This window comes from Electrophorus electricus, chromosome 6, assembly GCF_013358815.1.
Source record: "Electrophorus electricus isolate fEleEle1 chromosome 6, fEleEle1.pri, whole genome shotgun sequence".
Classification (NCBI taxonomy): domain Eukaryota; kingdom Metazoa; phylum Chordata; class Actinopteri; order Gymnotiformes; family Gymnotidae; genus Electrophorus; species Electrophorus electricus.
This window is the reverse complement of record NC_049540.1, coordinates 13,517,422-13,531,357: the sequence shown is the minus strand read 5'-3', so window position 1 is coordinate 13,531,357 and position 13,936 is coordinate 13,517,422. Positions and strand designations below refer to the sequence as shown.

At 41.3% G+C, this 13,936-nt stretch overlaps 2 protein-coding genes and 1 long non-coding RNA gene across 3 annotated transcripts; 1 reads left to right on the top strand and 2 right to left on the bottom strand.

Annotated features, from left to right (window-relative positions):
* Positions 1-227: 227 nt before the first annotated feature.
* Positions 228-11,103, bottom strand: pip5kl1 (phosphatidylinositol-4-phosphate 5-kinase-like 1). Its single transcript, XM_027010319.2, has 10 exons — positions 11,014-11,103; positions 9,379-9,606; positions 6,687-6,737; positions 6,282-6,436; positions 4,354-4,478; positions 4,213-4,247; positions 4,038-4,093; positions 3,086-3,198; positions 2,385-2,547; positions 228-1,609 (listed from the first exon to the last, which is right to left on the bottom strand). Exons 1-10 carry the CDS (start codon positions 11,026-11,028, stop codon positions 1,192-1,194), a joined length of 1,359 nt encoding a protein of 452 aa, XP_026866120.2. The 5' UTR covers positions 11,029-11,103; the 3' UTR covers positions 228-1,191.
* LOC113577594 lies at positions 10,261-12,052 on the top strand. Its single transcript, XR_003410653.2, has 2 exons — positions 10,261-10,462; positions 11,071-12,052. It is a non-coding gene; the product is annotated as an uncharacterized LOC113577594 (long non-coding RNA).
* Positions 11,388-13,657, bottom strand: dpm2 (dolichyl-phosphate mannosyltransferase subunit 2, regulatory). Its single transcript, XM_027010320.2, has 4 exons — positions 13,619-13,657; positions 13,259-13,348; positions 12,321-12,423; positions 11,388-12,051 (listed from the first exon to the last, which is right to left on the bottom strand). Exons 1-4 carry the CDS (start codon positions 13,619-13,621, stop codon positions 11,996-11,998), a joined length of 252 nt encoding a protein of 83 aa, XP_026866121.1. The 5' UTR covers positions 13,622-13,657; the 3' UTR covers positions 11,388-11,995.
* Positions 13,658-13,936: the final 279 nt, after the last annotated feature.

Below are 13,936 nucleotides of genomic sequence, written 5' to 3'. Positions count from 1 at the left end.
GATATTTCAAGCGGCCTAAATTACGTAGTTTGTTGCATAGAAATGTGTTACCTTTTGTTTGTTTAGACTCTTAAAGAAAAAAAGCAAGTTTAATGTTTGAAGTTTGATAACCTTAGTCATACCGAAAGTGAAAGCCAATGATTGTGGAATATAAAATTCTCTAAGCGGACACAATTTTTCATAATTTTTATCATTGATGTAACAGGACATACAAGCGCTGCGTTGAACTTTGAAGCACAAGTCAAACCATTTTTGCAGAATGACATAATACCATGAAACAGTAAGGTTAAGATACTATTTTATTTTGCTGCGTACCACATTTATTTGTGCTTTTTCTGCAACGTAGAAAATGCTCACTTATGGCTCTAGACAACAGATGCTGAGGCTGAAGTGGTCTCTGGAGTTACGTAGCTGTGATAAAACTCCTAGATACGTGCCTGTGATTCATTTTACCAAATTCAGGCTTTTTGAGAGCATTTTTCCGCCGGTACTTTTGGCTATAATGTTAGCAGAAATATGTAAAGTCAGTAAGTTAAGAAAGGATTCCTAGAGGATGTTCAGCCACACCCTCTGTTGTGCTTTAAGATATTAAATTATGACTTTGCATTGAATTGTTTGCTATATTTTCTTAAATGCTACTAACATAGTCTCCTGTGCATGAGCCAAAGTGATACAACAGAGTGTTGTCATAGAACAAGTACCATGCAGAACAAGTACCATACCACATTTTTCTCAGTGACTACACTCCTGTTGTTATGAAGCACTTGTAGGTGGTGCACTAGAAGGCTGTTTCTCCCAGTACATAAGGCAGGTCCATATTTCTGCTGTCTCCAGACATTTTGAACAAAGCAATCAAGAAACCATGAATATCTAGAATAGGAGCATAACTGTGGACCATCTGGTCACACCCAACGACTGAGTTGGGAAGCCCAGTGCTAGGACAGGAACATGCTCTTGCGTTAGGATTCTGGCTAAGTGCTAAAGGTTACCGAAAAAGTGCTCTCATTCCATAGTAATGAAAGGAACTGCTAAATCTCATCTGCCTCATCTGGGCATCTTAAATGGTGAAACATTGCCATGCCAGTATAGTATCTGGATGTACTGTCATTGTTGATGTGCAGATGCCTGTACGCATTCGTTGCATGCATCTGCTGCAAGTCGGCTGCCCTTCCCGTCATGGTTGATCCCGGACTATTTGGTGTGGTCTTCCACCCACTGGCATAGCCTCTGACAGTAGAGCGGAGGGCTGACGGTGGAGAAGGTCTGCCCTCGATGCCACAGCCTCTTCCACAGGTGTTCCAGCCTCTTCTTCAGACCATACACCGTAAAGATGTCGATGATGCCGACAAAGTAGCGCTGCTCGGGCCCGTCGATCACGTGGAGCGGGTTCTTGAAGTTGGGCAGCAGTCGCCGGTTCTGGGCCTGGAACTCTCGGAGCTCAGAAGATTCCAGCGGCTCGCCCCTGTCTACAGATTCCACACCACCACCGCCAGTGACCTCCACGACCTGCTGCCGCAGGGTCCCATTGTGTGCTTCTTTGGCCAGGTGGGTGGGGTCTTCCTCAGGCACCGCCCCTGGGACGCCAGGGGCGGGACTGGCATTCACAGACCTAGAGAGGAGCAAACCAAAGCAAGTGAGAAGCATACAGAAAACTCACAGGTAGCATATCAATTCTACCCTGGTGAGAATTAGCTTGATGGCTGAAGCACCCACCCACCAGAAACGCACATGCTTTCAAATAATGCAAAAATGATGTGTCTGAGTAAATAATAGAGCAGCAGCAAGCAGATGCATCACTTTAACTGTTAATTTATGAATGAAAGCAAAGATCACATGTCTTAGCTACATGCCTGCCTGCCACTGGCCTTGTAGAGAGCAATGGGAAGGATCTGGAAACAAGTGAACATGGAACACTGAAAGTCAGGGCAAAACCTTTCATTAAATATTGAGATAACTATTTGGCAGAAACAGGGAAACTTGTGCAAGCCAAATAATTGGCAAGTCAGTGGGATTTTTGTTTCCCATATTGGTTCTTAAGATGCATTCTAAAGATGATACCTCTTAGTTTAAAACTTTTGATGAGCATTAAATATCAAAATGATCAATGTATTTAAGATTATGGCAAAAATCTTGTGAGTTGCCAGATATTAAATTTCTCCTCATTCAGATTATGAGTTGATACTGCACTTCTATACATCTCACTAGGTAAATGTTCTACTGCTCAGCTGGCCACTAGAGGACGCCATTTATCCATGGCACTACAATCAATAAATCAATAAAACCCTTTTCAGTATCCCAGGACTTCCATCTTTATGCCTGTGAATTTGAAAGTTTGCTGCTACCTCCAGTCATGAGGTCTGCATTTACATGTGCGAAGGCCTCACTTTTTGGTGCGCATGATGAGGGTAGCGAAAGAGAGACTGTTGTGTTGCTCGTCCTGGTGCAGAGGCTGATGGGCCAGAAGAAGGCTATAGTCCAACACATTGAGCGCTCGCAGGAAGGCCGTGTCGATCCGCACCTGAGAGAGCAGCCACGGCCGCTGCTGGCCTGGCTCACACACACACATATGGATTTAAGCACAGATGTGCACACACACTCACTCACTCACACACACACACACACACACACACACACAGATGCACACACAGAGATGCACACCCAAATGCCCTCACACAGGCACACACACACACACACAAAAATAAATAAATAAATATATATATATATATATATATATATATATATATATATATATATATATATATATATATATATATATATATATATATATATATATATATGAGCAATGTGCACATAAAGATTATACATTTTTTGGCATTATTTCTGAGCTATGAGCATTGGTGGAAACTAACGCACATATTATACAGAGTACAAAAACATACGCAAAAGCCTGTTATGCTAGTTGAGAACTGAAAGGCATCTGTTTACCATGCATGTGCTCTGCAGTTGGTTGACTCACTGCTGCATGTTTTGATCTCTGTGCACATCCTGGTCTCTATCGTGAACAACTCTTTCGTGTGTGCGCGTGTGTGCATCAATCACACCATGCATGTGCACCAGGGCATACCTAAGGTGATATACTGTCCCTCAAAGTTGAGGTCCTTGAGGACGACGATGACCTGGCTGCCCTCAGGTGCCGGGTTGGTCCACCGGCTCACTTCACAGCCCTTAATGTCATACCTGCAGATGAAAACATCCACACTGTACAGGATCTCAGATCCCAGAGTTCCACGACATGCACTGATGCAGTGCTGTTTCAGTTTGAGAAATATTCACCCTTGTTGTAATTGATATCGCAATACTCTACTGACTTAATTAATACATCTACCTTTATATCCTAAAGTGACTACACTGCTATTTTCCCCATTTACAGAGAGGGGAATTTTGAACAAACTGTTGTCAAGGTTTAAATTGATGGATTCTGTTTGAGTTGTTAAATCTCAGAATGCTCAGAGAACAGAGCACCAAAGACATGTTTAACTGATCAGTGCTTGCAACGTAACACACAGAGACTGATAAATGGGTCTTCTGGGGAAAAAACCTGAGAACAATTCCTTTTTGTTTCATTTTGGAGAACCACAAAAATGTCGATCAGTGCAATTTGGGTTTTAAAGATGTATGCACTTATTTAAAATACACCCTTGTATATTGCTGTTCTAAGAAAACCTTGCATCTTCAAAATTGGAACTTTACAGGAGAATTAAAAAAACTTTCTTAATATCTCCCTGTGGACCTTTAAGATTTTATTTGAAGTCATTTGGAACCATTTCTATTGATTTAATCAAGCTAGTGTTTTCAAAATGTATAATAGACAAAAAAAAATTAAAGAATAAAAAGACAAAAATTAAGGTTTTCGAGGGTTCTTTCTGCAATTACATGAGTGACATCAGACATGGTTTTTTGTATAGTCTATGGGTTTCCTTTTTTTCTGCATTGCTACAAAAGTCAAACAGGATAAGGATTAGGGAAACTTCTAATAATAAAAGTACTATAAGGAAAGGAGGATAACAGGCCTTTACCTGGCAACGATTCTCTCATCAGGATAGAAGACACTCTGCATCACTATAAAGTATTTCTATGGAACGAAACATGAGAACACTTGTCAGTTGCTAGTGATGGTCTAGCATTACCACTATACAGCATTTAGCACTGCTCACACAGAAACACTGTAGCTAGAGCACACAGCTTCTCTACCTTCCTCTGGTTGGGAATCTTGATTCTGTGTACACCTATGGTTAGGAAAAACAGCTTCTTAAAGGAATGAGGTTGGGCAAGAGCATTATTTCAAGCTGAATCACGAGCAAAGCATGCCATTCGTAGTTGAGTTAGCCTCACCTAAAAACTTCACCAGGAGAGAGTGGGGGTACTTCTCCAGATGGGCCATGTAGTTCTTCAGGTTGGACAGGAGGAAGCGAATCTCCCTTCTGTTCTGGGTCTTCAAGAAGAACCGCTTGTCATTCCTACAGTCAGAGAGAAAAAATCATGTCAGTTTTTGTGTGAGAAGAAGAGCACTCATTAACACGAGCACTAACACAACACTACCACACACTTACATGCTAAAAAAAGCACTAGCACAACACTAACGCACTCTCACATGCATGTGCATGTGTAATATTGTGTTTTATGTCAACAAGTACTGCATAATATATCTCTAACAAACACTGCTGACAGTGTTTCCAGACTCATATTCCTCACTTTTTCAAATTACACATCTTCCATATTAATTTTAATACAATTACATTTACATTTATGGCTTTTCGCAGACTGCATGATCTGCATGAGCTGCATGATCCCAATCAGTCTGGCTACAAACCATCACATTCTCCAGAAAGAGCCCTCATAGCAGTGACGGAGAAACTTCATGCTGCTAAAGCTGCTAAACTGTCATCCATATTGATTCTTCTAGACCTTTCGGCAGCCTCTGACACGGTAAACCACAACATTCTTCTCTCTGTTCTCTTCAGCCTTGGTGTGAGTCTCTCTGCATGGAAATGGTTTCAGTCCTATTTGGAGTGACGGTCCTATCAAGTGACATGGAGAGGATCCACATCCAAACCATACAGACTCTCCACTGGTGTTCCACAAGGTTCAGTGTTGGGCCCCCTTCTCTTCTCTTTGTATACTCGTCCTCTTGGTGATATAATATCTTCTCATGGTTTCTCCTACCACTGCTATGCCAATGACACCAAATTATTTCTTTATTTTTCACCCTCTGACATGCAGGTCACCAGACATATCTCAGCATGCTTGACTGACCGCATCATGGATGACAGCCTACCACTTGAAGCTCAACCCCAGTAAAACCGAGCTTCTGTTCATCTCAGGTACTCCCAACCCTTACCATGACCTCACTGTTTCCTTAGAGAACTCCCTGGTATCACCATCTGAAGCTGCCCGTAGCCTGAGCATAACTTTGAACAACCAGTTGTCATTCTCAACTCATGTTTCTAATCTGACCTGGTCTTGCAGAGTTCTCCTTTGTAACATACAAAGGATTCGGTCCTTTCTCTTGAAGGAAGCTGCCCAGGTGCTTGTGCAGTCTCTTGTGATCTCAAAGCTAGACTACTGCAACTCGCTACTTGCTGCTCTTCCTCTAAGAGCCATCAAACCTCTACAACTTGTCCAGAATGCAGCAGCACGACTGGTCTTCAATCTTCTGAAGTTCACACGTTACTCCGTTGCTACGCTCCCATCAATGGCTTCCAGTAGCTGCACTTATCAAATGTAAAACCTTGGTGCTTTCCTAGAAAGCCAAAAATGCACCAGCCCCTTTATACATGAGGTCAATGGCCATGCCCAATCCGTACCTCAAGTACTTCAAACCTCAAGCACGGCTCTGCTTGAAATACCTTGCTTCAGGTGTCATGAAAGACAAGCATTGAGACTATTTTCTGTCCTGGCTCCCAGATGGTGGAATGAACTTCCACTTGCTGTCCGGACAGCAGAGTCCCTTGCAGTCTTCAAACGCAGACTGAAGACCCTTCTATTTGTGGAACACTTAAATGACAACTGACCCTGCTCCTATATTGCCTATATTGACTGATACAATTACTGAGCAATTCAGTAATTATAGTTCAAATCAACAACTAACTAATAATAAGACTAGAAGCTTACTATTAAGAGCTATCTGTTCAAATGGGAGAGAGGGACAGAGAAAGCACATGACTGTGTGTTTGTGTGTGTGTGTGTGTGTGTGTGTGTGTGTGTGTGTGCAAGCATGTGTGCATCCCTACAACAGCACGTGCCACTTCATGCTGACTCACGTTAGGAAGAAGTCTGCCTTGCTCTTTGAATTGCTGATGAACTGCAGGTAGTAGCCCTCTGCCGAGAGGGAACGCTGATACTCTCTCTCCCCCATCCCGAGCGAGCGGCGCAGGCTGGCAAACACGGGCCCCGCAAACGTCTCCATCCTGAAATCCTTCACAAGGGTGCACAAGCAGCAATAAAGCAGCCGTTCTAGATGAAGGTTTCAGGTGTTGCAGTCTACACTACACATCTACTACACATTGCCGTCGTAAGTGTAATAGTTAAGATGCACCTTACTGAAGCATAAATAGTTTAATAAAAGCAGTATACACTGGCAGTATACACGCGTCACTGGCTGAGTGATTTTGATGGTCAATGGTTGTTGTTCTTTAGTTTGTACGTTCTCCATCAGTTGTACCAACCTTATGGATTTGGGTGACTTCAAGTTTGTAATCGTCATCGGAGAGTTCATTCTGTAACAAGTGATTATATAAGCATCATAAAGGTGATTCAGGCTTTTTGTGTATCTATCACACATGCTGTAAATTTACCATAAGCTACTCACAAGAGTTCTTCTCAACCCTGAAAATTGGCCAGTATGGAACCTTGGATTAAGTCTTTGTAGTTGGTTTCCACTTAGTGGATAGAAAGGGCTATTCATTATTGATATTAAAATGTTAACAATAATGCCCTGAAACTGTGTAATGAGGTGATATGGCTGTGAATACCCATGTGTGTGTGTGTGTGTGTGTGTGTGTGTGTGTGTGTGTGTGTGGGGTGCTTTGAGTTAAAGAGAATAGGTTGCACATTCCAGAGGCAAAATGCTGAATAAGCAAACTGAGATTCAGTAGCCTCAAAATTCGTGTGTGCATGACCTTCACACGCGTCCTGTCTCGTCATGCACGAGCACAACCGAACCAGAACTAAATGTTAATGTGTAGGCCACAGTGGCGTCTTTTTGCTTCCTGCCAGCATGTGCGTCTCTCTGCAGTGGCGACTGGTACTTTGTCAGAGCACCCACCCCCTTCCCACACGGGCATCACAATCATGTTTGTGTCATCAGTACTGCGCCCTTCTCTCCCGCGGGGCCCAAGCACTGTGGGCTGCGGCCCCTTTGAAAGAAAAAACAATAGACTATGGCACATGGCGACCTCACACAGGGGCAAGGTCGCTATGGGACCAGGGGTAAACATGGGTGTCTCTGTGTGGCCTAATCCCCACGCTAATTACTGGCAAGCACGCTTGCTTTGATATGTTGCGGGCTAATGACGCATCGATTAAAGAGACTCGGCTGTGGCCTGACAGTGGCTAGCCCAGACTATCCATGAAGGATATTATTATCAAGGCAAGGACAGTCTATGCCACAAAAGAGTCAGGTTTTCTTTCACAATCCGTACTCCTTACTTGAGGGACTTTTCCACTTCTTTTCCACTGAGATATTCTCCAAAGTTGTCAACCCATAGGGTTTGCCCCAGAACCATTTTTCCCCCCGCAGTTTTGGAGGTGTGTGTTTATATGCGGAATATCTAGTCTAACATGGTGCCTCTATTAACTTTGGTCAGTTCCCATAAACAATGCCACTGCACTGATTTCTTTCCCCCTTTTAATATTATTTATTGTGCAATACGAAACATGCAGAGATGGCAGGTGTTGTGATTATAGACATACTGATTCTGGTGAAATTCTGCTGATGCATGCATGCTTTACCCAGATGAAACAATGAAAAAGGAGCACAACCAGAAACAAACTATCTGTGTGGCCTATGAGGAACTTGGAGAAACATTGTTTAATTTTATAAACACACTCTCTAGTTCTGGATGAAGTAATTAGTATGATTAGTAGTAAAGGAAGGTTTCACGGGAATGAATACAAAACTAGATACACTGCTGTTGTTCTAATGACTTTGAATGCTAGGAGTATTTTACACGGGTGTCAGTGAACTGTAGAGGTTGTGTCAACTTTAGAGTTCGACACTAGAGCTGGGCAATATTACATGAATATGTAAAAAAAAAATTTAATTCCATAAGATTTACATTTTTAGTTGTTACATAATGCTTTTGGAAAAGGACAATTTAAATCAAACATCTTATTTATTAGAATGGGCTTTGGAAAAAAGAAGATAAATAAACAGCACGATATATAGCAGTTGTAGTTTTTAAAAAATTGTTTTAAATATCCTTAATGGTCTCAAAATTGCGCAAGTACAGCAAAACTGTGTGAACAAAACTTAGCTATATCTATTAAAGAACTGATTTTGCAGCTTTGGCTGTCTAGAGAACTGCTTGGATTTGTGCTGTGAGTTACTTTTGGCTCCAACTGATTTTCGACATACCTTACACTTCATATTAACTTGTCCCAGATCTGCCTATCCAAATCCGTACTGAATTTTGTCATGTTTGCCAGCTTCTACCCGATGACAGCTCTCCCACCGCTCACAGCAGATCCTTCAACAATCACACGCTCGCCAGATCTGCCTCTCCTGACTCATTCCACCTGTCTCCCATTTAGCTTCCCTCTATTTAAACCTGTCAGTTCCCATGTACACCTTGCAAAGTATTGCCATGAACACTGCATGCATACCAAGCGTTATTTCAGTTTGTCTCTACGGTTACCAACCTACTTTGTTACTTGGTTTGCGTCTCTGTTTGATCCCTATCTGACATGACTGATCTCCAGCTCTGGAACCCTCATATTGTCTCTTCAGTTGCCCCTTTGCCTGGGCCCTGTGTTCTGGTTGTTCTCTATCTGGCTGTAGACCTCTGTGTGGCTAACGACTCTCACTCTGGATTATCCTTGTACTACTAAAACCGAATATCTGTGTCTCATTCTGTTCCTGTACGTTACAGATTCTGAATTGACACTTCCACCTGCCCGTGCAGCGAGCTCGAGGAACTAGGGTCCGTTTTTTGCAATCTCGATTCTAACATTTTAAAGTTATATAATTAACATTTTGAAAATCATGTTAGGAACATTCGATCAAATGAACCGAATTAACTGAAAATTCGGCTCTGGCAGACAGCACTGTCGACAGCCAGCTGCAAATGGTTCTTCAGGCCAGCCAAAGGTCGCTTCTTCTGCAAAGTTCCTCGGGCATTCCTGAGGCGGGCTACTCACAGGTATTGGGTTGTCGATTGTGTTCTGCACCGCAGCGGACAGGCCCTCCTTCATCATGTAGGTGAGGGCGTAGAACTCGTGCTTCTGGTCAATCTCGAACACACCTAGAAGCTTCCACTGCTGCCGCAGGCCTCTCCAAACCCTCCTCCTATAGGTGCGGGGCCCCCTGCTCCCGCCCAACCCCAACATCTCCATCTGGGGCGGTTCAGCATGCGCAGCCGCATCGCGCTTCGATGCACGTGTTAAAAACAAATAAACAACATGCGTTATTAATCATCTACAGCGTAAGCGTTAACATATTTGACAGGTTCTTTGCAATACTGATGTGGTTTTTGAATAGTAAGAGAAATTTAGGGTTAATAATACATTCCTGATAACTTTTGAAAGAGTGTAGGTAGTTGAATACCAGTGTTAACAGTGACTCTGACCACAACGATTCTTGATGCAAAGCAGTGAAAGGGAACATACCTGTATTGGCCCACATAACCAGTAGGCTCTTAAGTTCAAGTTAAGTACCCATATCCTAATGGGCCACACCAAAATACATTCATTCGGTTTTATTGTAAGTGGCCCACTCTTGACATAGTCAGAGTCTAAAGTTTTGCTGGAGGTCTAGCTACAATATCCTTCCACTTCATGTTGAGCATGTATATTGTAACAGGCGATGATACATTGGTTGGTATCTGTCTCCTTGACAACAGAATGGGTGAGAAAGAAAGAGTTTTTAAGAGACGGCCTGTTGTGTGTTATAGCCTTCATCACAGATTAACTGATGATCAACTAAATAGCCTAACTGCCACTTTAAAACTGAGTTCCACGCTTGTGTACAGGAAAGGTAACAAATGCTATAGCTCTTGAATCAATGCTAGTTCCTGGCTAACACGTAATTGCAAGTTACTGCAGAACTAGTCTACCTCCAAATTACAAACGCTACTGCGCTTCCAGTAGTCCAATAAAAAAGTGGTATTCATAATGCAGATGTGCAATAATGTATATTATTAAATGTATCTTTATATGTGCTTGGGAGATGCCGCTAAAAGTAAGAGACTATGGACCACGAGTGCAGCAAAATGGCTCGTAAAAGGTTAGTTGCCTGCAGTGATGTGAATCAGATGGTCTGAAGCAGAAGATTAAATTCTGTAATCCCGACAGAGGAATCAGGAGTATTTGGTAGTATAACTTTTCGAACATGTAACCTGGGCTAGTCTACAACGCAGAGTCAACATTCACAGGGACAATAATTAAGAGACCGCTATGACAAACTATACAGATCCCATGAATCGGCGTTATTTGTATAGGTTAGTTCTGCCGCTATCGTTTATCAGTGCTTTTTCTACACTGAATCTTTGTTATGGGCAGCGTTATCTGAGTATAAACACCTCTTAAAATGAGTGCGTTTAGATGGTTTCTAAAAATAAAAATAAAAATAAAAAATCCGAATGTACGTTTAACATTTTATCCTGATAGATACCTAAATAGAGCATAATGTAGCCTACAAATCTTTAATAGCCCCCAAGGAGCCGGGCGACAGAACATCCGCAGAACACTGAGTATAAATATGCTGATATATTAATATTATCAGTACAATATCTCTAAAAAAAACGGCAGTTATAATGAACAAGGTTTGAAACATACCTCTGTTTGACTCATAATGTAATCAGTAATTAATGTCCTCGTTTGACCACTGTACAGGTCGATGGATCAGCGCATTCTGTCCTCAAATGACTTTACTTTCTGTCAGCGGGAGCGCGCGATCCATCCCCTCCGCGTGGTTGCACTGACCACGAGCGAAGCGGCGAGGCTGCTCGCGCTCCGGTGTCGCCCTCCCACACGTATCGCCGCCACACTGCACTACGCAGCCTCTGCTGTCCGACTGTGAGCTTCGCCCGAAATCACACGCAATATGAAGTTAAAAATATTGAGAGGTTTCCAATAGGAATCGTCATGTTCTATTGCACTTTACTAATTCACATACAATATCATCTAAATGACTGGAGAGGGCACGGCAATTGTGTGTGTTTATCATTTTTTTAATTATCATACAGTGAAGCATATAAAACAATTTAAATTTGAATTCCGTCTATTTCTTGTCATGCGTCCTGACAATTTACCTGCATGTACTGAAATCTATTTACATTCTAAGACAACAGCAGCACAAATGCATACCAACAAGTGATTTGAATGGTTATTGAACGTAAGCTAGTCTGACAAAACGTATCCCGCTGCGGCTAAGACAGCACTTGTGTTGACAAGATATTTTATTTCCTCGGTAGTGGTTCAAGGTTGTTGTTGTTGTTGTTTTGCATAAAACACTAACTAAATATTTCGTGCCTAGGCCAAGGTCGCGATCGGTTTTCACCGATACGGTATGCCATTGGGTTTTTTTCCCTAAGATTCAGTGTTGTAATGGTTCCTTTACAAAGTCATTAGTGAAGTCATCAACTTTCTAAGTGGCCCTAAGCAGTCGACAGGGTGGCAACTATAGGAGAGGTCCGCTAGCTTCAGAAGACCAAGCTAGGCGTGAAGCTGAAGTCGAGAAGCTGGTAGGCATAGCTGGAAGGCTGAGTTCACGTTATGTACTTTATTCAGCTGGTTAATGAGCTGTGGCTGGAGAGTTTCAGTTGACTTTCTTTGATTTCCGATTCTTCCAAGTTACTATTCCTATGAAAGTGCCTGAAAGAATAAATGAAAAAAAGGATAAAATGTCATAGCAGACCTGTACCCGAGGGTAACATTAAAAAGAAAGAAAATAATTTAAGACATTTTGACTATAAAATGTGTTTAATTACCTTTCAACACTAGCATTTCATCTTCAATTCTATTTAAATAGCTTGATTAAACAAATGAATTGATCACATGAAACATTTAAGATATCCAATTTGTTGTAGTAGTTTTTAAGAGATACGTTGCCCTTAAGAAAAATAAAAATTCTTTTTACTTACCAACACAGAGTAGGAGAATTAATGCTGCTATTCCAGGAAGTATGACTGAGTACTCCCGAGGAAGAAAATAACTGTGGACGACATGATCGCTGTCTACAAAGGGCTGTAGGGAGCGAAAGGGACTAAATTATTATACATACGCATTATATGCATTATATTTAGTAGAAGTTAAAGTTCAAATCTGGTACATCAGAAATTGAGAAATGCGCTACAGTGTCATTGTGGCACTAAGAGCACTACAATACACATCCATATCACAGAAACTATTCTGACAGAATAAACCATCTGAATTTGAACGCATTGGAAAGAGTTCCTTGAGGTATGACATCTCGTTTTCAAGGGGGTCCATCATAACCTGTACACATAAATGTTCTGCAGTAACAGAAGTCAATCAATCAATTATGACTGGAGGCAAGTCAATAATTAAGCACAAAAACCCTGTAACATGGTAGAGTGAGAAAGAGATCATACTCTCTAACAATTAATTCACACATGATTAACATATAACACTGTGATTTTCAGAATAAAAAATTGGTCAGAATACTCAATAGCATACAGGAGTCAAAAAAAATTTTCAACCTGCTAGTGGGCTCATCAAATGCAGGATCACTGTATAGGTGTGTATATGTATATATATATAAGATAAAATTGCCCTGTATAACACACCTATGCAGTATCTACTGTATAGTAAAACTGCGACAACCATTAATAAATGATCATGCAGCAATATACACTAAATAGTTTGTGTGTCAGTTTGGCTGTCCGTTCAACACTTCATTTCTGAATGGCCCACAAGAGGCCATGAAATTGTAATTAGGTTTATTGCTGATTTAAACATTAGGTATATTTGAAGAGCACTACTGTCGAATACAGTTTTTTTTTTTTTTTTATAATTGTTCAGAAGGTGTTCAACGTCTACATAGATCTATATTACTTACCAACACTATAACCCAAATAGTGTAATACGTAAACAGCAATAGACTGAAACCAACCAGGCCTAATCCGACTGCATGATCCGCCCCGGTAGCCTTTTCAAAAAGAATTTCGAGTTAGTAACCTAACGAGCTACACCAACAAGCCATTAAACGTTCTTATTAAACACGCCAATCGAGTAAGCTAACCTAAGGTAGCTAGCTACCTAATGTTAGCTTTCTGTTAACAATAACTGGAAGATATCTTTAAAATGTTAAAAGCAATTTAACGAACTCTTTAATAAAATGTAACAAGTCCCTATTATTGACAGAACACGAAAACACCATGAGTAAATAATACTCAGGACACGGTATAGTTTATCTTACCATGTCAAACGCGTTACTATATAAAATATTTTTCCTGTTCCGGTTTTTAATTTCCGGTTTGTAAACCGAAACTATGATGGGAAATGCAGTTTATGAGAGGAGCAAACGAACAGTCTCGTCTGAACCACAAGGGGGAGACAACGCACAATTAAAGAAAGGTCCGACTTTGAAAATGTTTTCTTGTGTGTTGTATTTGCATCGTTTTGTAAGAAACATTAGTTACAATTCCTAGATTTAGGACAATAGGTTTAGAACAATGTATATGGTGACAACTTGTCATGTTTGCTTTATAATGTTCCATAGGTTTTGTAGCTAACA